Genomic DNA, 24,494 nt, shown 5'->3' with positions numbered 1-24,494 from the left:
TGCTCTCTCCTTGAGCCCCGTGCTCATGGCCTTGGTACAGTTCCTCTGATATTACATGCTGTCTCCCACCATCAGACCATCGTCCATGTAATTCCACCTTTCATCCCACAAGGATTCCCTCATCAACTGGCTAATGTCTCAGCCTAATTTTCTTTCTTCAAGGTAGGATCCCCCTTGACCCAGGTCAGGTCAAATTTTTATTTGAAATTACAGCCATAGCACAGCGTGCTAATCAGTTATAATTTTCTATTTACTTGTATCATTATTTCTTTAATACCCAATATTCCACTAAAACATTAGATTACTGAAGATGAAGATCTCTGGTTTGCTCATGCCTCCGTCTCCAGCACCAAGCTGGTGCCGAGCTCACAGTAGACACTCACAAAGTGTGCTTGGGGGAAGGAGAGAAAAATATGTGAATACATAAACACATGAGCACAAATGAGTGTGGTGGCAGCAAATACGAGGATATGAGAGATAAAACAGCAGAGAAAAACAAGATACCCAGCAAAGAAAGCTAGGAGAGGACAAACTCTAGCTCACGGCTCCAGGACAGGCAGTGATTGTAATAGCTGTGACCCCACAGGAGACAATTCCAGCCTCAGCCAGGGGACGGCCTGAACACAGAGTCCCAGCCTACCTAGCTGCAACGCCTCATTACAAACCCAGTCCCGCTGCAGACCACGAACAACACCACCAGTCCCGCTTGGATGGCTTACCGTGAGAAAATGAATTCCTGATTGTCCCTGTCTCCAGCCAGCTCACTCTCAAAATTAAATTCTTTAATTTAATGTAACCATCAGTTCAGTGGGCTGAAAAAGTTTCCCTTATCTGGCCAGAACAGATTCTATTTATACTTCAGTCTTTACAAAAGTCTTGGGACTGCTATCTGATCATTGATTCTTTCTGTAACGGTCAATGTGGCAAATTAAAAATTCTATCCCTCTCCCTTACAGCCTTTATAGTCCAAACTCCCGATGTGGCTTTGTTTAGCAGACTGCCTTCATTCCTGGAATACCTAACAGGAATCATAGAGTGTAAAGTGGAGACCCCAAAGCAAAACAAAGTAAAAATGAACCTCGGTTCATAGTCTATACAAAGAAAAAAGTATCAGACGCATCAAGTGAGTCTCACTCTCTTCTGCCTTCTGTTTCTAATGCTAATTCTCAGCCTTGCCTCAGTAAGGGGTGTTTGTCACCACAGGAAGAGACATTGGACTCCCGGTGTGAAATTCATGCTTTAGAACCAGGCTTATTTGTAGAAGTCAATCATGCATTAATATTCTAAAGAAAATACTTTCAAAACTACAACTATCTCATTAATAGAAAACTAATTTGTTAATTAGCAGATTATTTTGTATTCATGGATTTTAGCTATATATACTCTACTCTTCACAAAAAATATCAGCATTATTATTTCCAATTCTAAAAACTCTACTTCCTCCCAAACCAACCCAAATCATCCCTACATATTCACTCACCCGCACTCTAAACTATGCTTTTATTTATTTTTTTTTTCAGTACTAGGGATTGAACCCAAAGCCTTGGCGCTGAGCTACACCCCTTGCCCATTTTTTAAAATTTATTTTTTAATTTTCTATTTTGAGACAGGGTCTCACTAAATCACTAAGTTTTTTAGGCTGGGCTCCAAATTGCGATCTTCCTGTTTCAGTTTCCCAGACTACTGGGATTACAGGCCTGTACCACCATGCCCAGTTATCTATATTCTTTTATAGCTGTCGACCTATGAAATCTTTTAAACTATATATTATATACACGTATATTCTTATATATAAATTTCTGTCACTCTCAATATATGTAGATCTGTGTACAGGTGTACATTTATATATGAATGTTTTAGGCAGCTGAATGAGATACAAATATTATAGGCAGTCAGATGGGGCCAGGCCCTGGAAGGAGCCAATATGGCAGACAAGATACCTTGCAAATGGCGAAGTGCTTGCTGAGGACCAGACCTCAAGACAAAAGATTAAACAAATGCACCCGCATACCTCCCTAGGGATGACATCAGGGATTGATATTCTAAATAGGTAACAATCACCTTGAAGAGTCACTAACCCAAGCCCTTACAGGAAAAGCCCCTGTTCTGTATTCATGCCCGCTTGCTACATGACTCGCTTCCCCATTGGATCCCAATTTAATCAATTTCACCTAAACAATTCCTATTGGCTGACCATAGTTTTGTCCCACCTCATGCCCACCTTGTGATTTCCTATTTTTCCCCCAGCTCACCTCGTGGTTTTGCTCTATAAAAATCCTTGGAAAAGATGGGTTCTCGGGGCAACCCACGAGGGCCACCTTTCTGTCTCTCTCAGACAGAAGCTTTCTTTCCCTCAACAAATATTTTCTGCTCTTAACCTCCACTGTTCCTAAAATTCATTCTTCAGTTTTAGAGAACACGAACTTGTCCCAGATATCATTCAGGTTGGGAGTTTTTTCCCTTATATCCTGACTTCCTAATAATCTAATATTTAGTTAATATTTCTTCGTAATCAATATATTTTTAGTGCCTGCTCTGAACCAGGCACTGTATTAACTTCTGCAATACAACAGTAAACCACACAAAGTTCCCCGTCTTCACATTGCTCACATTCAGGCAGGAGAGACAGGTAACAGGTATAGAAATCATGTATCTCCGGGAAGTGATCAGCTCTATGGGGAAAGAACCGTCCAGGGCATGGAGCGGTACGGGCACAAGGAGGCAAAGGGAACTAACTATCAGAGATGGGAGGGAGGCTTGGAGAGGCCTACAGCTGAGTGGATGCCCGGGAAGCTCTAGAAAGGCTGGAAGAAAGAGAGCAGAGGAGGCAGGATGCAGAGAACAAGAGGCAGACACACAGGCATTTCCAGCCTCTAAGTCTTCGCTTCCACGCTGAGGAACATGGCACAGCTGCAGGTCTGAGGCGAGGCCTACATGCCTCCCCCAGCCCCAGGCCAGCCGCCTGGACAGGTGTGGAAGCAGGGAGGCCAAGCCAGAGGATGAGGCCCAGCTCAGAGGAGAGGCTGAGGGCTGCCATCCTAGAGGGGTGGCCAGGTTTGAGATATGTGGGAACCCAGGTGATTTCCTGATAAATCAGGTGGGAGAGAAAAAATCAAAGATGCTGCCCAGGCTTGGCCTGGCCAGCCAGTAGATGCAACTATCAACCAGGGAGAGGAGGGCACCCTAGGGGTCATACTGTGGCCTCCCCAGCCTGCCACTGCACCTCTAATCTTGGTCTCCCCCACTCAATCCCCCACAACCTTTCCTTTCCTTGTCTCCCTGCTTCGCCCCTTTCTTCCTCACCTTTGGCTGACCCTCATCTCCACTCACAAGCTACACACTGGTCAGCAAGCATCCAGGTCCCTTCTCCTCCCCCTGCACCTTCTCTCCGGAAAATGCTCCTCCCCCCACCCCCACTGCCTCCCGTTCAAATCTCCAAGCAGAAGCTCCCGCATCTAGGCATCTCATTTCCAGCCCTGCCTCCCCCGAGACTGGGGTGCTGCATTCACTCAGTGCCTACTGAATCTCAAGAACACATCTAAACTGAACACAATGCTCTTTTCAAAAAAGAGCCTTTCTTTCTAGCTTGGTGTAGTCCCTTGAATGAGACGCATGCACATGCATGTACACACACACACACACACACACACACTCACACAGAACCTTTCCCATCTGTCTTGGCTGTGCACTGCCTTTCCTTGCCTCCTTCCCACACGCACGTCTAGACAACCTGCATCCTCAGTGTCCCTGGTACCAACTGTCCTGCTTTCTACTGCTCTGTACCCTTTTTATTCACCATCAGAAGCTACTCCACAAGACTCTCCACTGCCGTGGTCACCGCCTGCTCCCAACCATGCTTAAAACCCTGAATCACCACCACCTTCAAGCTAAACACAAACCCCTTAACACACAACACAGCCCCTTACAGCCCAGCAGCCTCCACACCCTATTCCCTTCCCGACCTTCTCGTTGAGAACCATGGCCCCAAGCTGCCCTATTATTTTTAAACACCCTGTGCATTCTCCCTCCCGCCACTCCCTGACTTCCTTTCCCACTCACACCTACTTTTTGGTCAATAGCCAAGCTCAAAATACTCAAGAGTAAATCTTTAAACTGGTAATGGATTACTCTTCCCTTCTAAATTGTCACAGCCCTCACATGGACTATACAACTCATCTAGTCATTTAACTTCATGTGCAACATTGCCTCAACATCCTTAACATCTAACCCAGGTAACTGCTCATTTGGTGAGTATTCACAAATGGCCCCTTGCTAGCATGGTTGTAAGGGGAAAGGACTCTTGCTTGCTGGAACAATTCCCAGTCAAGTTCCCTGTAGTGAACAGTCCAGGTAGTAAACAAAAAGGAGAGGATAACTCAAAACACACACACAACAGAGAGATCATGCTGATGGACAAGATAAAGAGATAAAAGGACAGAAAAAAAGAGAAAGGAAGGAAAAGGCCATGAGGCTGGGTGTTGAGCTGAGACTTTGGGGACAAAGAATTTAAGAAAGCAGACACCAGACACATGGAGAATATTAAGGGAGCCGAAAGGAGGAGATAAGACTGATAGGATGCTTATTGCACAATGCGAATGCATTCTTCCTGCTCTGGCTCACATTCGCTCTCAAAGATAAGCAAAGACTTAGAAGATTTTCACTCATTTTTTGGCTCCTAAACTGTGTGTATTTGAATGTGACTCTTTGGACAGGACTCGGCACTGGGACAGTAAGATTTCCCTGGATGACATAATGAGTATATCCTGATTGCCTGAAGCTCAAAACTCCCCGAGGTTGGCATCTTGTGTATCTTTGCACCCCCAGTACTGCAGAGTGCCGTGTACTTAGAGATGAATCAATGGGTGTCTGCGGGTGATCAGCAGAGATATGTGGACAGCCAAACAGACACCGTGTTTTCTCAGAGTAGCGTTGCAGAAGACATTGTCCATTATTAGTGAGGCGGCCAAGATGTATTTGTCAGCAAATTCATTTACAAGGATTTTCCATTTGTCAACCAAGCAAAGATAACTTTAGTAGGTCAAACTCACAATTACAGCCTGAGAACAGGACAGCCATGATAGCCTCGCTTGTTAGGGATGCGTGTGAAAACCAAAAATATCGTGGCATTCAAAACCCAAATGTCAGCGAGAGCAGCAGAGATGAGAAAGGAAGACAGTCTCTTTGAAATTCAGTCCTAATTATTTATATTCCTCGCCAGAAACTAGGCAGTTTTCTCCTCCTCACCTGCCCTCCTTTGTTTGCTCCATTCATTTGCTGCTCTGAGCTTCATACCAAAGACCTTTGAAAAACAATTATAGCTACGTGATTTTATGGAAAAAAATTAAATGTTCCTTTCTAAAGCCTCCCTGATAGGTTTTCCAAATATTTGTCTTTTCTGGAACACCTTTTGTGCCATTTTCATGAGATCTTTCTGATTTCATTAAAAAGTCCATCAAAAAAGGAATTTAAACATCCGCCTCTGGGATGTGGCGGTGGGAACACAGCAGAAGGCAGAGAGGAGGTGGGAAGGGAACCAGGGACCGCTCGCAGCCCTCTGGAACAGGAACGTCAGAACTGAGCGGGTCAGTGGGGTCAGTGAGGTCAGCACCCGCCTGTTTCTTTCCTGTCCACCTTCACACTGACTAGGACTGCAGAGCCTATGCCATTGCTCTGGTATGGAAATGTGATACTATGCGGAAGCCTCTATAAACACCTTCTGTTGAAACAGACTTGTTCTGTCCTCTCTCCAGCAACTGCTATGGCCACTCCCTCCTTGAGGACCCCCAGATTGGTGAGGGGCTGTTGAGAGGCGCATGCCCCCCTCAAGTGGAATCTAGTTAAAAGCATCCAGTTAAACGTTGATGGAAGAGGAACAAAGCCGGATTCCAGTGGTAAACCGGCGCTCTTAGCATTTTGCTAGCAATTCGCTAGCCAATTCAGAAGTCATCCCAGAAATGTACAAGCCTTTGACCCAGCACGTTCTGCGTCTGGGAGTTTAACCCAAATAAGTCATCAGAGAAGAAAGAGAAATGCTTATAATGAGTTCTGAAATTCTGCCTGATGAGGTAGGTGGGTGGATGGGAGAAAAGAAGAAAGAAAGAAGGTAGGAAAGAAGAAAAGGGGCTACTTGTTTTACAATAACATATTGATTAAATGAATTACACTGATTAGACTAAACATTACACAACCATTAAAATGATGCTATAAATTTATAATTAACAAAAGAGAATGTCAGTGAGAAAAGCAAATAAGCAGACAGTCCACAAATGTGTTCTCCTTTCAAAAAACAAATAGTGTGAGAGTGTGTGTGTGCCCGTGAGTGTGTGCACCATCGTACAAAGAGTTCTGCAAGGAAATCTCACAGCAGAGCACTGTTGTCAGCACCGGAGTGGGCAATTATAAGAAAGTAAATTTCAGTCTTCCTTATCTGTCTTCCACATATTACTTTCATAATAAGAAGCACACAATAGAGCCTTTTATTTATTTTGAAAAAGAAAGAAGTAAATTGGAAAATAACCTTCTTCCTCTCCAAGAAAATCATTGCCCCTGAGGTTTATATACAGAGTGCCAAAAAATGTACACATACTTCAGGTAAAGAAACATGGTACGATGCTTTTTCAATGGATGGTGTTACCCTCACATGGGGGACCCTGGACGATGTCGTATAGTGCAGAAAACCCACTACACTGCCAGCCCTTGGAGAAGAAATTGAAAATGGATATGCAGCAATCTCAATGACCAAGATTACCCAAGCAGCAGTTGGCCATATTAATAAATGTCTGGAAGCTAATGGCACCACTTTGAGCACCTCTTGCAACTGTAGAGGCCAAGGGTAACTTGGATTAATCTCATGGTGTCTCAGTAAACTTAGTATTAAAATATTTATACAAGTTTTTCTTTTCCTAAAGTGTATACACATTTTTTGGCAGACTCTGCATATTAGCACTGAGAAATTCCCCTTTCTACCCTGCACCATCTCTCTCTCTCTCCTCTTCTTCCTCTCTCCACTCTCCTTCCTGCCCCCTCCACCCTTCCCTCTCCTACTCTATCCCCTTAAAAGAAGAAAGAGCAGAGGGGCTCCGGTGGAGAAGAAATTAGGCTGTAGAACTTTTTTTCTTGTACCGGGAATTGAACTCAGGAGAAATTGGGCTGTAAAAGAGACAACTTTAAAAATTACTTCCTTAGTGAAAATTTGAACTGACAGAAGCTAAGAAAACCTTTTGATGGTAAGCTGGAGAAAAAACTCTGAAAAAGGTTTGCCTCTAAGATAAAAGGTTTTTTAAAACATTTTAATGAAATTCTGTGCATAAGATTTGAATTCACATTTACTAACACTGGCATGTAATATGGTATTTCTTCCAGAATTAATAAGAAAATTTTTGATATAAAAAATCCTATAATTTAATTTCTCCAAGTTAATTTGTAAATAAAATATGCTATAGGTGTTTATTTAATAAAAGGCAGAAGAAAGGGAAAACAGAGTGAGGCAGAGAAAGGGAGAAATTATGGTTACAAAGATGGACCTAGAGTCTGCTTCATGAGCCCAGGAAGCCCTTCCACCTGCCCACATTTCAGAAGAATTATCTGCACTTTGCTTTCTTAAATTCTGAAAATGGTGCTCAAAAATTGCAGAAACATATTTGTCCCTTATAGCACTGTCCTTACATTTGCACTCAGATTGGCTTTATCATTTTTCTATACTTTTTGATTAGTTCCTAGGGTTTGCACAATTGCAGATGCATCAAATAATCACCTGAGGAATATTCTTCTGTGAAGATATCAAGTCTGTACAGATCAGAGGGTAAAAAACATCGTTCATCTTAGAATCACTTGCCCCAAGTCCACCAGAGCAGGGCTTCCAAGCCTAAGATGTCTATGTGAGATATCCCTGGTTCCAGTTTATTAGCATCAGCATTCAGTACCAACAAATAGATGATCCTCACTGTGACTTAGGAAGATAGGAGCTGGACATGACATTTGATGCCAACAAACTTTTTAAAAAATCCTAGTACTCATTAGTTCTAATATTCAACAATCCTAATGCTCAAAAATAAAAAGAAAATAAAAATAGTCTTGATTGTAAAAATGGGAATGTGATTTCAATTTAAGTACAACTTAAGTTTCATAGAAATCTTCTAATTAAATGTGAACTATAAGAAATTGGTCTAAAATAAATTATGCTGGTCAAGGCAACTTCGTTCCTCTCCTTTTGTTCTTCTGTAACTATTACTTTTTATTTTAACATGTCCAAGTTTGGAGATTTTTTCCCTCTATTATTGAGAGCTCAATAGCTCTTACCCAACTGTGGTTTTAAGATGACCATGAAAGGTGAAATATTTGCATTTCTATTTTTAAATCTTAAGCTTTCATCAAAAGAAGATGTTAATGACCCTATAGGTGGTAACCTTTCCAAACTTTCTTCAACTATTTTACTTCCAGCTCCCAGAGAAAGGTAAAGGACAAAATGCAACATTCCCAGAAGATTGACGAAAATTTTCTTCTTTCTTTTAGTTTTTTTTTTATTTGATCCTCTAAAATACTTTTAATGTAATAAAAAGTGGGTCACAGAGGTGGATTATGAAAATTTTCAAAGAATTCTGAAGATTGACATTTTCCAGTGGGAAATTTTCTTTGCATAGAATTTACTGAGCAGAATAACTTAGGTGTGAACCAAACTGTATCAGTCAGGTGAGCACCACGTGGACATCACACTTGCAAGGAGCCATGGCATGGTCCCTTCTCTCTAGAAGTTCACAGTCTACAGACATAAAACCAACAAACCAAAATACACAGGGAGAGCGATGAATACTATCGCAATACAGATGTTGAATTGTGTGATGCCTGCTATAAATGTAGCTATCAGAGGAAAAAGCCAAACAAACATTTGGTAAAGCGAAGATTCTACACAAGAGTCTTAGAAGAAAGGAAAGGAAGCCAGAATCAAGACAAATGGTTCCAGTTGTAAAAACGGAGAAACACACAAAGGACTTGCAGGGTGACAAGCTGCTACTCAGAGTGACAAGCCATCTAACCACAAGATCAGGACACTGGAAAGACACAGCCACAACCCAGGCCGGCGTGGGCGTCTAAGAGTGAGCGACGGTCCACAGCAGAACTTCTTGGTTATCATGAAGTCAGGGTCCACACCCCAGAAGTGGGGCTTGCTATGGTGCAGCAGTCAGACAGGGTGACAGTGACAAAGCTGAGACTACAGACATTACGACCTTATGCTTAAAGGAATTGTGAGAATATTCCAGAAAGCTGTGGAAGCTCAGTAGCTTTGCTGTCCCGTCTAAAGTAAAGCAAGGGACCAAGAACCCTAGAAGCCCAGGTTTGGAGGGCAAGATGTACACTCACACCTCCACCAATTAGAGCTACTGAATAAATAGAGCTACTGAATTAGAGCTCCTGAAGTTCCACAGGCTTGTCTGAGATGGGCCCAGATACAGGCCTGGCACATGAGAATGAAAGAGACAGACTTAGAAGGTGCTCTCAAAGCAACTTGCATGCAAGACAGAGGGTTTCAGACAGATGAGTTATAACCTTCCAGTTGCCTGGCATGGACCAGGCCTTGGATCTAATTCCCAGAACTAAAAAAACAACAAAAAAAATATTTTCAGGAATCAACCCAGTTTTCACGAGTCAGAGCTAAGATACAAATACCTATCACTATACTAATAGACCTAAAAAAATTATCATCAAAGTTGTTATCAAAGTATGCAGTAAAAAATATTTTTGAAAATTAAGTCTCTGCCCTACTGCCTTATTTCTTCACATTCTAACTCATTTATAAGATCTGAGAGGCTTGTAGGAAATACATACCATTAAATGATAAAATGTAAATGGACATTAAAGGCAGAAAAAATATAACTCGAAGCCAGAATGTGCAGAGGAGAGATAAACGGGGCCTATGCTCTTTATAGATGTAAGAGGTGAATTGCCAATTGGGTCCTGCATCTCTGGGAGGCCTTTTTTAGCAAGAGGAAATGTACACTATGCATCTTACAGGTCTCATGAGAACCCTTCCTTCTGACATGCCCTGGTGTGTCCCTGGCCCTTCCTCCCCAACCCCTCCTCTGCCACCCTGAATGTCCCATGGGGAGCTGGACTCTAGCTACCCCACATAGTACCAATGGCCAGGAAGTGGTCACGGGAGTTAGCAGCCAGTCAACAGACAGAAGAGCTGAGTGGATGGGGAGAGGCAGTGCCATCCTATTTATCTCTGGGTTCCTTTTAATTCCAGAGCAAAAGACAAAAGGATTGCTGTGTTGAGATCAACAACTAGAATTTCCATCTGGAGCCCTGTGGCCTGAGTTGCTAAAATAGACACATATCCCCAAAAATGAGTATTAGTCACTATTCATTGCTGTGGAGAGCTCTCCAGCCATAATGAAAGGCTAGCAAATCACCTGTCCCTGTTGTTTATTGAAGCCATGTCCCTGTCTAAGTACTACCTGTCACCCTTACCCCTACCAGAGCATCCCCAAAGTGTCCTGGGCTTTTTCTCCCAAATCTCTTTCTTCATTAGATATATAGGATGAAACCGCTAACTTCAGATACATTACTTTTGAAACTTTAACTCTTTAGGACAAGGCTAATAGGAATACACAGAAGGACGGGAAAAGATAGAGTCCCAGAGTTTAAAAAAAATAGAGCTTTACCAAGGGGCTCCAAAAGATGTGCCTGAACAAATCACATCAAAGATCAAATACCTCCTCTTCCTTTGGAGGATGAACAGAGAACCCAAAAAAATAATCCATGCTTTGAACCCCTAACTTTATATAAATTCATTCGTATCCAAGATGAGAGGCAGTGGAAGGTGAATAAGACTTTCAGAGTTGAAATTAAGCTCTAATTCTAGTTGTGGTGGCCATTTGTCAGTTTCTAGCACTACTGTTAAATTATCCTATTGGCACAGTATCCTGGGTCACTAAATCCCTTGATGAGCTCAAAAGGACCTAATGTCATAAAAGTATTATTTTAGGAGGTCATAAAAAGAATACCAATCTCTTCTCAGCCTTTTGGCTAAGATCAAGTGTAAAAGGAATACCAGTAATCTAGATTAAATGTTCTAATCCATTTATTGTTTTGATAGTAGATCTGAAAATGTACTGAAACCATCAAAAGAGATAGTACAAATGTGTACCAAATAAAAGCAACAGAAAAAATAGGGGTTACGAGTAGGATAGTGGAATGTAGAAAAAGAGAAAAAAGCAAACATAAGAAATCATACTAGTTTAATGGCAGACTAGAAAGATAAGTGGGCTGAATCAAAATTAAAATAATTTCAAAGAGAAAGGGGGTAACAACAAATACGGACCATTGGAGTGAAAAGCGTGAAAGAGAAAATGTGGTTTCTCTGAGCAAGTCAGATGCAGGAGGCATGGGGAAAGTGGGAGAGCTGATCATGAGAATGTTCCAGGGTGTCTGGGCTTCTGTAAGAATTTATACAAATTAGAGGAGATTGGAGAATCCAGGTAGAGTAGAATGTTTGGATAGCCATTTTCCTTATAAGACACTCTACGATGGTTAATCTTGACTGTGATTTGATTGGATTGAGAAACACAAAGGAAACTAGTAAAGCACACTTCTAGGTGTGTCTGTGCGTCTGGCTCCAAAGATTGCAACGTGGAACAGCAAAATGAGTGGGATAACCTACCCTTAAAGTGAACAGCACCTTCCAATAGTCTCTACGTCCAGTGGGACAAAAGCAGAAGGAGGAAGCCCCAGAGCAGGTTCTCTCACTCTTTCTCTGCTCCCTGGCTGCAACGAGGAGAGTAGCCGCCTCTATCACAGGTTCCCGCCAACACAATATTCTGCCTCACCACAGGCCTAAATGCAGTGGGGCCAGGCAACCATGGACTGAAACCTCTGAAACCAGAAGCCAAACTCAGCCCCTCCTCCTTGAAGTCATTCTTCTCTGGCATTATATCACAGCAACAGAAAGCTGATGAGCACAGACTCCACAAGAGGAGAATTTACATGAGGCCTTAAAGATGAACCGTGTGTGGTGTGAGGTACACCAAGTTTGTTTGAGCTCAGGGGGTGTCATTCCATGGCGGTGGGGGGGCGGTGGTCAGAGCAAGCAGAGCCGTGGTCCACTGTGCAGAAGTGAGAAGAACCATGCCTGACTGCAGAAGAGAGGAAAAAGCCTAGAGAAGGTGCCCAGAGAGGTTCTCTCCCTAAGGAAATGGTAAAACCATTCCTTCAACAGCTTTCCTCAACAGAGGCAATGCCCCTAGGGAGCTGGTTTGGCCCTCACCTCTGAGAAAATCCATCACATCAACGTCTCCAAGCAAGCTTAAAAATAATAACAATAATAATACTTTACTTAAGAGAGGCAAGCCAGTGAGTTTCATGGAAATACAGCTGGAGCAATGAATTTGCTGCTTCGGAAACATCAACTATGGGCAAATGAATCACCCAGGGAGCTAATGGGCACCTCTGAGGCACCCCAGGGCGCAATCATCATGAAACAAAGGCCATTTAGTTATTTGCCCCCCCCCAGCATTGCATAAAACAAATAATATATTTGTAAGAGATGTATTTAGGAAAAAAACAGAAGGATAATTAAGTAGAGGGCAGAAGAGTTGGAGTTTGGTGGCAACCCGGGTGGGAAGAGGTTGGTGAAAGCAGCACAGTGGGAAGAGTTGGGCACTTTGTAAGGCTTGTATTATCGCTCTCTTCCCATGAAGCACTATACATACAAATAAGGCAAGGGTAATGAGGGAATCCATTGGAAAATGAAAAGCAGGATCACAGAATTAGGTCAACGATAAGTACATTATGATCACCTGGAGTGTATAGAATATTTGCTTCTCAGCAAGAGACCTCACAAAATGTAGAGGATCTCAAGGCCATAGATGTTCAACCTGACTTAAACATTACACAGTGCATTTGTGCATCGAAACATCACACAGTTACCCCACTAACGTGTGTGATTGTCATGCTCTGTGTCAGTTAAAAATAAATAAATACAATATTCCCTCATTCATAGTATATTGCATAACCTATAAGGTTGAGTGAATAAATAAACAAGTGCATAAATCTCCTGACAGAAATCGAAGTTCTCTCCCAAAGATACAGAAGGGAAACCTCTGCTGCGTTGCGTGGAAACATTCCCACACCTCCGGCCATCAGCTGAGTCCACGGCATCTACTGAAGGTATGGGAAAATCAGAAACAGTCAGCTCCTCCAAGGGCTTCAAGGCACCGTAGGAACTCTGCTCCCTTCTGGGTGGACACATCCTTCCCTGCGCCAGCACCAGTGTGTCTGTCTGTCAAGTGAATACTGCTGCACTCCTGGAAACCACCCTTGGGATCTTCACTGAGAGGTATTCCTGACTAGAGATACAGACTGTGGAAATGAATTTGTTTAATAAAAGCCTCTTTTAACAAAACAAAAAGTATTAAAGCCCTGTCAGTGTAGCGACCATAAGGTTTCTGCAGTGATTACAAAAGATACTTGCAGGTTCTCTAAAATAAAAAGAAGAAGCCACCAGCATACAGGCACCGATAGTGACCTCTGCTATAAAGCCAGGTAAGGCACCCACAAAGCTGTTACTAGGAAATATGAAAGAAATTATATCACAAATTTTAAGAGAAAAAAATGGCTTCTGGAAATAAATGGCGTTACTCAAAACCCTTATCTCCTCACGGTAACCTAAAGTATAATTTTGGCAGAAGAGTTCCTCAATTTAGCAATTAATGTAGGAAAAAACTTCTAATCATTCCTCTAAAATGATACATTTCACCCACAGATCTTTTTTTCATGACATTTTTTGTGAGCAAAATGAGCTTGAACTGTATATGAATTCTCAAAATTTATCTCAACAGAATAAATTTATATTAATACTGGAAAATCTCTTTAACCCCATCCACACTCCCAGTATCAATTTAAGCTTATAGTGATGTTACAACAAAGAGGAGAATAAAGTATCAGCTAATCCTTCAAATGGGCACCTTCTGATATTAATGACGTTTTAAAGAGTAGTGATACTTTATTCGTTTTCTTGAAATATTAGCTCCATGTCAGAGAGCAGTTAATCTACTAAAGAAAAAAAATTGTAAAGATCAGTATAAAACTATCAAAATAACAAAAACTATTGCCCTTTAGATAAATTGTTACAACAGACACAGAAGCAAACAATAGTTCCTTGGAATGTACCAGGGAGTAACATTCAGATTTGAGCATTGATGTATGTCATCACACAATTTCTGATTCGCTCATGTCCATCTTGATGACCAAATACTGATCTGAAATTAAATCTTCTCTTCTCTCCCAGCCTGCCCATTTCCCAAACTGACTTCTCTTTATCTTCTCTCCACCCAATAAAATCCCTGTCCTCCCAGCTGGATCTCCAAAGACGGAAAAGAAACCTTCTCACCAGAAAAAAGTCAGTCAAATATCAAATGTGAGAAACAGTATTATAGAAATCTGAGCATTTTCATTAATCCCTTTATCTTCATTATGATACCTGTATCAAACACATGTCTTGGAGAATAAGTCTTAATATATAGTTCCCATTTACAAAATATTTAGAATATCTCAAGAAGGCAATAAAGCACCTGAGAATAATCCCGACCTGTGTAACTTATACTGCCACATCCATTATCTCTTTTAACATTTCCAAAATCCCCTGAAAGACAGGAGCTGCCTCTCTCTCTCTCTCTCTTTCTCTCTCTCTCTCTCTCATTCCTCCAGGGGAAGACTGCTGGAATGTACAGTTGGACAGGAGAAGGTATCAACCAGAGCGAGAAACTGCTTGGGTGCATTACCCTGGGCTGGCAGATCCTAAACTTGAACTTGTGCCGTTGAGCGAGGCTGTGAGATGGAACAAGTGCTAATGAAGGAGCCGATGCCATGGCAACACCCAGGGGCTAGAGAGTCAAGTTCCAACCCGAACAGCACTACGTGCAGGGTGAAGGACGAAGACGACTGGCAGGATACGGGGAAGCTGAGCCTCAGCGAACCGTCCCGGTGTAGCCCTAAGGAGGACAGGGAGGGGAGGATGGGGGGCAGGGAGGGGGTCCTCAGGAGAGAATACTGAAGGCCATTTCTACTCCGCAGTAGAGAAACAGAGAAAAGGATAAATTGGTTCAAGAAAGAATGAGAAATTCCAAGGGACCCAGAGAGAGCTGCAGTCCTTCAGGGACTCGGTTGAGAGCTTAGAGCCGCTGTGCCTGCTGGCACTAAGTTAGGCCCCAATCGCAGGGAGCAGAGGCTCTTCAGAGAGAGGACATTCAGCACACTGAGTTGCCTACAACTCCTGGACAAAGCAGACAAAACAGTCTGAAAGAAAACTCAGAATCAAATCATCAAACGCCAAAACTGACACACCGAGGATACTCTGGAGAGGGCTGGAAAACACACTCTAGATTCCAGAGCCGTTTTCCCACTTTGAGCCAAACTGGAAATAGGATGTCAGAACCTGTTTATTACGTTAGAACTGTGAGAACCTACTTGGGTTGTAAGTAAAGCCACATCTAAAATAAAAGAAATAGCACTGACATCTGGAAGTCATACTATCTGTGCAAAATTGCCCATCTGCCGTGCTGACCACAAGCCCGAGGCCGGGCTGGGTCCCACGGGGAACTGAGATTTCAGCAACTCACCGATGAAGTGATTTTGTCCCAAGGACAGCATCTCCTCCAGGAGGACCAGGCCCCCCGGAGCCTGCAGGGGCGTCACGCTCCGTCCGTCTATGAGGGAGCACTGTTGAAACCCCGTGGCCGTGACCTTCCACAGCAGGATCAGCGACATGGTGGCATCTTGCCGAATCCTGAAAATGGGAATGATGTAAGTGCAAAAGCCCCTTGGGAGAAGTTCATCTTAGAACCAGTTCATCGAATTGAAAAGTAAGATGATGAGTATATCCACAAAAATATCAGGAAACTAAGGGAATGGTTATATAAACAAGTGCTCACGCAGTGCACACTCAAGTTTTCTCACACTCCTTACACATATCTACCTCCCACTTGGTTCAGTATATACCACAAGATGAGCAGAGTGCCTCACCTTTGCGTAACGTTTTAGTGAATGCGGAAGGAGCATGCTGAGATCTTTTACACACAAACCCTCCCATACCCACACAATGGAAAAAGGGTGCTGCTTACATTATTACAAATGTGTGCCGTGTCCTAACACGGCCACCCAAGTGATACTGCCAAAATGAGCAAATTGGGTCCCACTCCCATGCTCCAGGCTTTTTGTGGCTTCCAAGATAAAATCCAGAGAAGATGACTATCAGCCACCCCACCAGGTCCCTCTCAGTGTCACTCCTCCGCCTCCATGCCAGCGACCGACCCAGTGCTTCTGCAGGGAGGCAGCTCTGAGCTTTGCGTCTTCCTTCTCCACCCGGGAAGTATATTCCCACTCACACAGAACCTCTTCTTTCCGAGACTCCTGACCTTCTTCCCACCGCCCCAGCAGCGGCCCATTTTCCCTGCACCCGGGAGGCCTGGGCTTCTTCCTGGGTCAGAGGATCTCAGCGACCCTGCACCAAACTGACCCCCCAACCCCATCCCCAGCACAGAGCTCCCACCTGGCAGCACAGGACCCAGTGAGGCTTCTGGCTTTACTAAACAACCAAATTCATGAGTGAGTGGAAGTACAGGGGACTCAGAACCCCATCTGTGAATTCAGAGCACCAACAATCACTCGGTATTCTGTGCAGTTCAGCAACCTAAGGGAGCCTCAGACAACGTCAGGTTTGTTGGGAGGGGAAAACAAACAGGATAAAAGAACCAGAACTAAGCAGAAAGGCATATGAAGGCGAAGTAATGTGGTCTAGACAAGGAAGGGCTGAGAGGAGATTTGTAGAAGTGAAGGAAGCTGGTGATCCTCATCTGTCCTTCCCTCGGAGCAGCTCTGGACCTCAGAGCTGTCCGTGGACTGAAACCCTTAGGACCGGGGTCCCCCTGCTGGTGCAGCTCGGCGCGGCCTCACGCTGCATCTCTCTTCTGATGGGGACCTCCTCTGCCCTTCTTGGCTCTCCCCTCGCCAGAGTGGCTAGAGGCTGGGAAAGGGGTTCAGGGGCAACGTAACAACACCCTTCTTCCAGATGCTTCCAGAGACTCTGCAGTTGGGAAAGCAAGTCCTGACCAGGCGCATGGAAGAGGTCTACAGTGCCCGCTCGCCCTTCACAGGGGAGCTAATGCATCAGGGACCCCAGTCTTCTAACATCCCCCAAAACTGGACAGAAAATGACCCTGAGGTTGCCTAGAGGGATGGGGAGCGTGGCAGTTAACGGCAACAAAGAAGCAGCAGTGGGGATGTCGGCCGGTCTGGGACTCTGCCGGCTGCACCCTCATCCGCATCTGCTGCCCCTGGGCAGCTCTGAGCCCAGGCAGAGCGGCTGGCACACATCAGCCGCCACTCCCTGAGGCCACTTCCCTTTGCCTCTTCCTCGTCTCACCTGGGACAACCCGCAATCTGCAATCGGAAAGAGCCTAAATTTAAAGGAAAACACTCTTCTCAGCTGCTTGCTTTTAAAAAGAAAATTGTAATATGTGGGTTTTAAATTTGGGCCACATTACACAAATAGCTGTAACCAATGGTCCATTAAAATCTTAAGAGGACGATAATTTAGGAAGCAAAAGGCACTGGGAGAGGAGGTGACTGGCTGTGAATCTTCTCAAAGGTCTCATTTCTTCCCTCATATTGGATTCATCCAATCCAGTTTTCTGACTCCGCATCTCTAATCTGGCTTGATCCTAGCTCCACTGTGCTCCTCTGAGTAGCTCCCTCCAGTTTTCAAGGGCCAGGAGCCAGGAGAGTCTGTGATTCTCACTGGACCGGCCAGTGATGGATCAGGTACACGGACAGACACCACGCGGTATACGGGTCATGGCATCAATCTGAACAGGTTTGAACCGAGAAATTTCTTACTTTACTGAGGTGTTCTGTGGCACTTCAAAGGACACCAGGCGGCCACCCGCAGAGCTATTAGAACTGGCATTCCCACAGGCAATATCTGGGATCACCTGGGCAAAAGAAAATAAAACAAAAGATAGGTTACTGGGGTTGCTCACAGTACAAGATAATATCCTAAAGCCAAATTCCACGCGCTGCATCCTGCCTGTGCCTCTGAATGATGACGCTGTGGTCCGACTAGAGGGCAGCCCGGTGAAGCCTTAGGAACCTGCAGGAGAATGAAGGCTGTGCCATCTGATTCTCTGAAGCAGAGCTTCCCTGAGAGCAAACTACAATCCCCAAGGGCTGTTGAAAGGAATAAATAGGATTTTTTGGGAAAGAGTAGGGCCGTACCCCCTGGTCTCTTGCCTTTCATTTAACAGGCATTCTCTGGCTCCTGCTCTATGCCAGCCCGCTGTCCTCCAGGGACTGAATGCTTAATGGACACAGGCTGTCTTCAGACCAGCTCCGGGCAGTGGGCATGCGCCTTCGTGCCAGAGGGGCGAGCCTCGACACCTGCGAAGACAGTAGCATCTGTCTCTCGCTCTGTTCCTGCCTCTAAGGGGCATCAGGAACCCATGCTGAGGCCGGGGAGCGGGGAAAGCTGCCCCGCCCAGAGAAGCTTATAGCTCAGTGCTTCTCTGTGGGCGCATCTACAATTGTAAGCGACACTTTGCATGTAAAAGGGGAGCTCAGTCGGCGTGGGGGGCTGTGCTCATCAGAGAGCACATGGCAGACCAGCTGTGCCTGTGAGAGGCTGGTGACCACTTTCTAGCATGCCGTCCTTACCGCCCGCATCCATGAGAAAGTGAAGGGGCCTGAAAACTATTAGCCATCAGGCACGCCTGTAATCCCATCACTCCGGGAGGCTGAGACAGGAGGATTACAAGTTTGACCCCAGCCTGGGCAATTTAGCAATTTAGAGAGAACTTGTCACAAAATAAAAGTAAATAAATAAACAAAACAAACAAATAAATGCAAATAAATAAGGATGGGCTTGTAGCTCAGTGCAAAAACCCTGAGTTCAGTCCCCAGTATGGCCAAAAAAAAAAAAAAAAAAAAAAAAAAAAAATCACAGAATTAACTGAGAAGACAAAAATTCTCAGCAATTTCAACCCAGACCCAACATCTAAAAGTTATTTTCCAGAACACTCTGTAGTTGATTGCTATGGCTAAAACCCACTGTTGTACTCAAAGGTGTGAGTCCAACTTCTATAACAGAGCACTCTTACATAGGTTTTCATCTTCTAAGGCTCCAAGTAGCTTTATGCTTCTAAAGCACCATTACTCCATGAAAAGTGGAAGCCCAAACGTATCCCCATGGTTTCCACTGGCACCTTTAACCTGCTTCTCAAACAGCCGAGAAATCAGAGCATGACAGAAAGAGGAGACATTTCGTTTTCACACTTCCCAACTGTAAGATAGCATGAATTTAAATAAATATGGTTGGGGAGAAATTTTCAGTAAAGGACACTTCCTTGATAAACTTGGAATCAAATCTAGTTCACATTTTGAGTCATCCAGCAAAGAGATATTAAAACTGTAACTTCAAGGCACTTATTAAAAGTCTGAAATCAGAACAAGTTTCACAGCTTTTTAGTAGGCTAAAAACATTGCCCTGCAGTCCCAGTGTGGCCTCCATAAACAGTGATAGCACTAAAAATGAAGTGGGTCAACTGGTTAGTGCCCAAGAACATAAAAGAAATGCTGCCTACCTCTTTTACAACAATAAGAGAAATTTCTAGACACATTCCTTAACTATAACATATGATATATAAACATGATGCTTTTCATTTAATCTATGAAACTTGTAGTACCATGCCAGAAGCTGTATATGTTGTAGCAGACCAGACAGATTAAGACATATTACAGGAAGGAAGCAGGTTGACAATGTGGGCTCCTGTGATACATTCCTTTACGAGGTATGCTTGAAAATTATGGTGAATGCTTAAGTTTTGTGATTTATTACAATATAAGACACACTGACATTTATCCCCTCAAAATAATCACCTTCACTTTGAACATACTTATCCCATAGTTCTTGCCATTTCTGAAGCAGTTCTGTAAACCCACTTTGGTGAGTATCTTTAGTTGCGCCGTCAAGGATGCCTCAATGTTCTGAATCTATTCAAAACATTTAACCTTTCATTGTCATTTTGACTTCAGGGAAGAGCCAGAGGTCTCCTAGTCCCAGATTTCTGTGAATAAGGTGGACCAAGACACACTGTAATGCTTTTACACTCTGCCTTCCTGTTAGACGGCCCTCGGCAGCAGGAGTCATTCTATTTTTTATACAACTTGTAAAAGCAATCAGGAAAGAGGACTTCCAGGACTGCTTTAGAAAATGGCAAAAGCCAGGCATGGTAGCATATGTCCATAATCCCACCACTCAGGACACTGAGGCAGGAGGATCACTGCAAATTCAAGACCAGCTTAGGCTACATAGTGAGTTCCAGGCCAGTCTGAGCTACACAGTAAGACCCTATGTCAAAAAACAAAAAACAGGGCTGGGGATATAGCTCAGTGGCATAGCTTGCCTGCCTGACAAGTGCAAGATCCTGAGTTCAGTTCTCAGTACCAAAAAAACCAACAACAACAGCAAAAAAGTGACAAGAAACATAGGATAAGTATGTTCAAAACAAAGGTGGGTATTTTGAAGGGAATTAATGGTAATATTTCTCTTCCTATAATGAACATTCACCATGTATTTCTGTCACACTTTGTACACTGTGATATTTTTCCCCAGATTTAAGATATCTCACAGCAATGTATATGCCTATCATTCCAGGAAATAATTTCATTCATGTTTGGGTCTATCGACTCTTTTTAGGCTTATAAAACCATCATACACACAAGGACAGACAGCAGTAAAGTTAGGCACATGGTTTCTCTCACTGGGTAACTTATAAGTCTTCCATTTTTATTGCACATATTAGAACTCTAGAATTATTTCCACATTTCTGGTTTCCCATGTGAGAATACATGCCACTCAACATTCTCACCTCCACTTGGTCCCATTTCATTTCTATGACTTTCTGCCCTGTTTTCGGCTGCCAGGTTGGCAGGGTCACAGTTGCCTGAGAGCGGGGCAACATCACATCAGGCTCCTGGGTCGGGGGGACAGGCTGAAGCTGCGTGGACTCGGTCCAGCCTGAGGCGGGGAGCCCGGGAAGTGGCTGTTCACAGTTGGGACCTGTATAGCCCTCAGTGCAGATGCAAAGGTAGCCATAGCCATCGCTGCTGCTGCAGTTGCCATGGTGACAAGGGTTGCTGGCACAAGGATCTGCAACAAGCTGAAATGAGACCATAAATGGGTCAATTATTTCCTCATAAGAAAAGTGGTGCCATTGCTAGGAGATTAGCTCCTTGTCTCAGAGCTGGTGCACTCATGGCCCTGTAGAACCCATGTCCTTAACTACGCATGCATCCAAGGTCACCCCAACATTAACTTCACCGCAAATGACAGGTGCCATGCAAGGGAAAACACAGTGGGGAGCAGCTTCCCTGAACCCCAAGCCCTAAATAACACTGATTGCAGGAACACAAGGTTTAGAGGAATTTTTTAAGGTAACAATGGTTAAAGCTGAGGTTTATTAGGAGAGAAGCAACTCTGACAAACTTAGCTTCACCCATGACGAATGGTATTAGTCATCTAAATTGGACTCTACTTTGTCACATCCTGGACCTCTGAAAGGTTTCTCGTGAGTAATGACCACAAGTGCGTATGCCCTGCCTATGGGTTTCCCTATGTCTCTGAATTTCCTCCATGACCAGTAACCCTTTTAAAGGCAAAGCTATTGAATTAAAGATTTCCAAAACCATCCATTCACATGACAAATGCTAGCTAGAAGCGAGCATGATGAGGACTTAGGTAGAAGTTTATGAAAATTTTTATCGCATTCTGGAGGGTGATTACAGAGCGTATGACCCCATTGTGTATGGAGAATAGCACTTCAGTGATTTTTCTTCACACTGTGTTTCTGTTCTGCGAGAAGTGTTTGTCTCTGCGTCCTTTGCTGCTGACCTCTGAGGCCCCTTGCCGATGCTTGGGGACACAGCACCGAACAAGGCCAGAGGATCACCTGCTCCTGGGCTTCCGGCCTGTGCTCCACGCTATTCAATTATGATTTCTTCTGTGATAAAAGCAAATTAGATCTCTAGCTGCTCTACCCTTGGCTTCTCAGAGCTGACTGCAAAAGAGAATTCAGTACAGAATTAGACAACAGAGAAATGAGACCCTCCATTTTCTTGTTGCAATGAGTTCACCCACATAGACAGCAGTAGAGAGAGTGCTATACATGGTGAAATGGCTACTCGTTCTGCTAATTACCCTCATCCAACAATTTCCAACAAACCTCTTAAGGAATAGGAAGGGATTTGGGATGGAATCCAATGGAGCTCCTAAAATACCACACTAATTCTGTGCTATCACTCGGCAGTTCCTTCACAGACGCTCAGATAAGGGGAGATGGGTTAGGCTCTGCAGAGAATATTGAAACAGTCGATAATTTAAAATATTTACAATCTGTCAAGTCAAAAGAAAACCCTAACTCCTTCCAAAGAAGACAAAGACCTACCTGATCTGGCCTCTTTCTACCTTTTGAGATCTTTTCCCATAAGACTTCCTCTTCTGGACCTGTCCCTCTGCACCCTGTCACTGCCCCTGGACTACACCCTGTTCATTCCCACCACAGGCCCTTTGCACCTGCTGGCCCTCTGCCTAAATGCTTTCTTCCCAGACTCCCCATTCTTTCATTCACCCCTCTGCTCAAGGGTCAGAGAAGGTTTCTGTCACTGTGAAATCCGAAATAATCTCTCTCTTCCCATCCTACAAAAATGCAAGCTCCAGAGACACACAGGCTTTATCCGCCTGATTGCTGCTTAGTCCCCAGCGCATGGAGGAGCACAGGAAACATGGCAGCCCTTTAAAAAAAAAAAAAAGGCTGAAAGAAACACAGATAGATTGACTGCTATTTGGAAAGCAAATGTGCGATGGGGGAGGGAGGGAGCTGCTCGTTCAGTCGTGATGTTGTTCATGCCCGATCTATGTTTAGGAAGGCTTCATGGATTGGGCATCCAGAAAGCAGACAGAGGGGAAAGGGACCTGATTCACTAGAACAAAATGAAGGATGGAAGCTACACTTCTGAAATCAACTTTTAAAACTCTGAGGGTGACCAAGTCACAGAAATGAATCTTAATAGGTGCGTGAAAAGGCAGCAGGACACTTGCATCCCAAGGGGTCAGTGCAAAATGCAGTTCTGGAGTCCACACCCCCACCGTGTGGTTTAGACAGAAGCATCGCTAAGACAAGCATCACTGCTCAGGTGACCAGAGGGTCCCCGTGCATTCTGCTCCTTTACACCCCTCTGCCAAGCACAGCTCATCCTTAGAGGCACAGGGCTCCCCCAAGGAGGTGCTAAGCATGGCGCAAGTCACCAGCCCTGGGAAAATGCTCAAAGCACAGGCACCCACCCCTCCCATGGCCTCTACATGGGGCCAGGGACAAATACAGTGAACATTTAAGTTAAAAACATTTATTACTGTAAAAATTACTGCATCGCCATTAGTCACCCCTCACAGTATTTCCCCTCGCTTCAAGCACACTTATCCCGTCACTGTTGCCACTTTCCGAAGCAGTTCTGCAAGTCCTCCTTCCTGAGAGTCTTTACAAGGTGTCCTCTAACACATGGGGAATGCTGCTGCTGAGCGCCATCCCACTGAGAGGCAGCCTCCTGAGAACATTACAGTGTGTCCTGATCTACCTTATTTACTGGCACTGGGTAACTTCTGGCTCTTCTCCAAAGGCAAAATGACCAGGAAAAGGCAAGCATTTTTAATTGATTCAGGACCTCCAGGCAGCCATGACAATGCAGCTAAAGAAACTCATGCAAGAGGACCTGCGGAACTGCTTCAAAAAGTGGCAAGAACCATGGGATAAGCACCTCTGAAGAGAGGGGGAGTACTGTGAAAGGGATGAACAGCAATGTGTCTTTTACTGCAATAAATTCTCATCTCGACACACACATTTTTCTGTCACACTTCATACTGATGAACACCACCGTGCCGCTCCTCTCACCCTCACGTGGCCCTGGGTCTGTGTCACTGCCTGGAAACGGGAGGGCAGAGGAAGTGAGTGACATCACAGCCACCAGGAGACAAAGCAGGGCGGTGCCACATCCGAATTCCAGCTGGGGTGGGGTGGATTTTACATACAAGCTGCCAGGGCCCTTGAATGGGGCTGCCATGGAAAATGGAGTCTGGGTGTGCAGAGTCCTGGGCTTGAGAACAGTGTTCTGAGAGTGAGTCAGTAGCTAATCTGGGATAAAACGAGGCTGTCTCCGTGCGCCCCAGACGGGAGGCACAGAGCACAGCCTCTGCAGGAAGAGGCAGGAGGAGGGGGCACATCGTAGAGCAGACGGCTCTCCGTTCAGAGGAGCAGCCGTGCTCTGTCCTCAGCAGCCACGTGGGGGCCACTTAGTGAAGCTGGACACAGCAGCGGGCAGTGCCAGAGACGCTGGTGGACAGAGCCAGGGGCAACAGGCAGGTCCTCGCTGCAGTGCCCAATCTGTGGATCCAGGAG

The 24,494-nt window shown here is 44.4% G+C and overlaps 1 protein-coding gene across 1 annotated transcript in view; it reads right to left on the bottom strand.

Annotated features, from left to right (window-relative positions):
- The window catches only part of Dner (delta/notch-like EGF repeat containing), a gene marked incomplete at its 5' end in the record, with an annotated part of 308,295 nt that overhangs the window by 171,541 nt on the left and 112,260 nt on the right, over positions 1–24,494 (bottom strand). The window contains 3 exon segments of the mRNA XM_013519994.1: positions 15,615–15,781; positions 17,890–17,984; positions 20,916–21,206. Of these exon segments, the coding sequence (XP_013375448.1) occupies positions 15,615–15,781; positions 17,890–17,984; positions 20,916–21,206 (553 nt within the window).

The sequence above is a fragment of the Chinchilla lanigera genome, unplaced genomic scaffold (genome assembly GCF_000276665.1).
Source record: "Chinchilla lanigera isolate Chin_1 unplaced genomic scaffold, ChiLan1.0 scaffold00052, whole genome shotgun sequence".
NCBI classification, from domain to species: domain Eukaryota; kingdom Metazoa; phylum Chordata; class Mammalia; order Rodentia; family Chinchillidae; genus Chinchilla; species Chinchilla lanigera.
The sequence above is the reverse complement of the archived record's forward strand: the minus strand, read 5'-3'. Positions and strand labels throughout refer to the sequence as shown.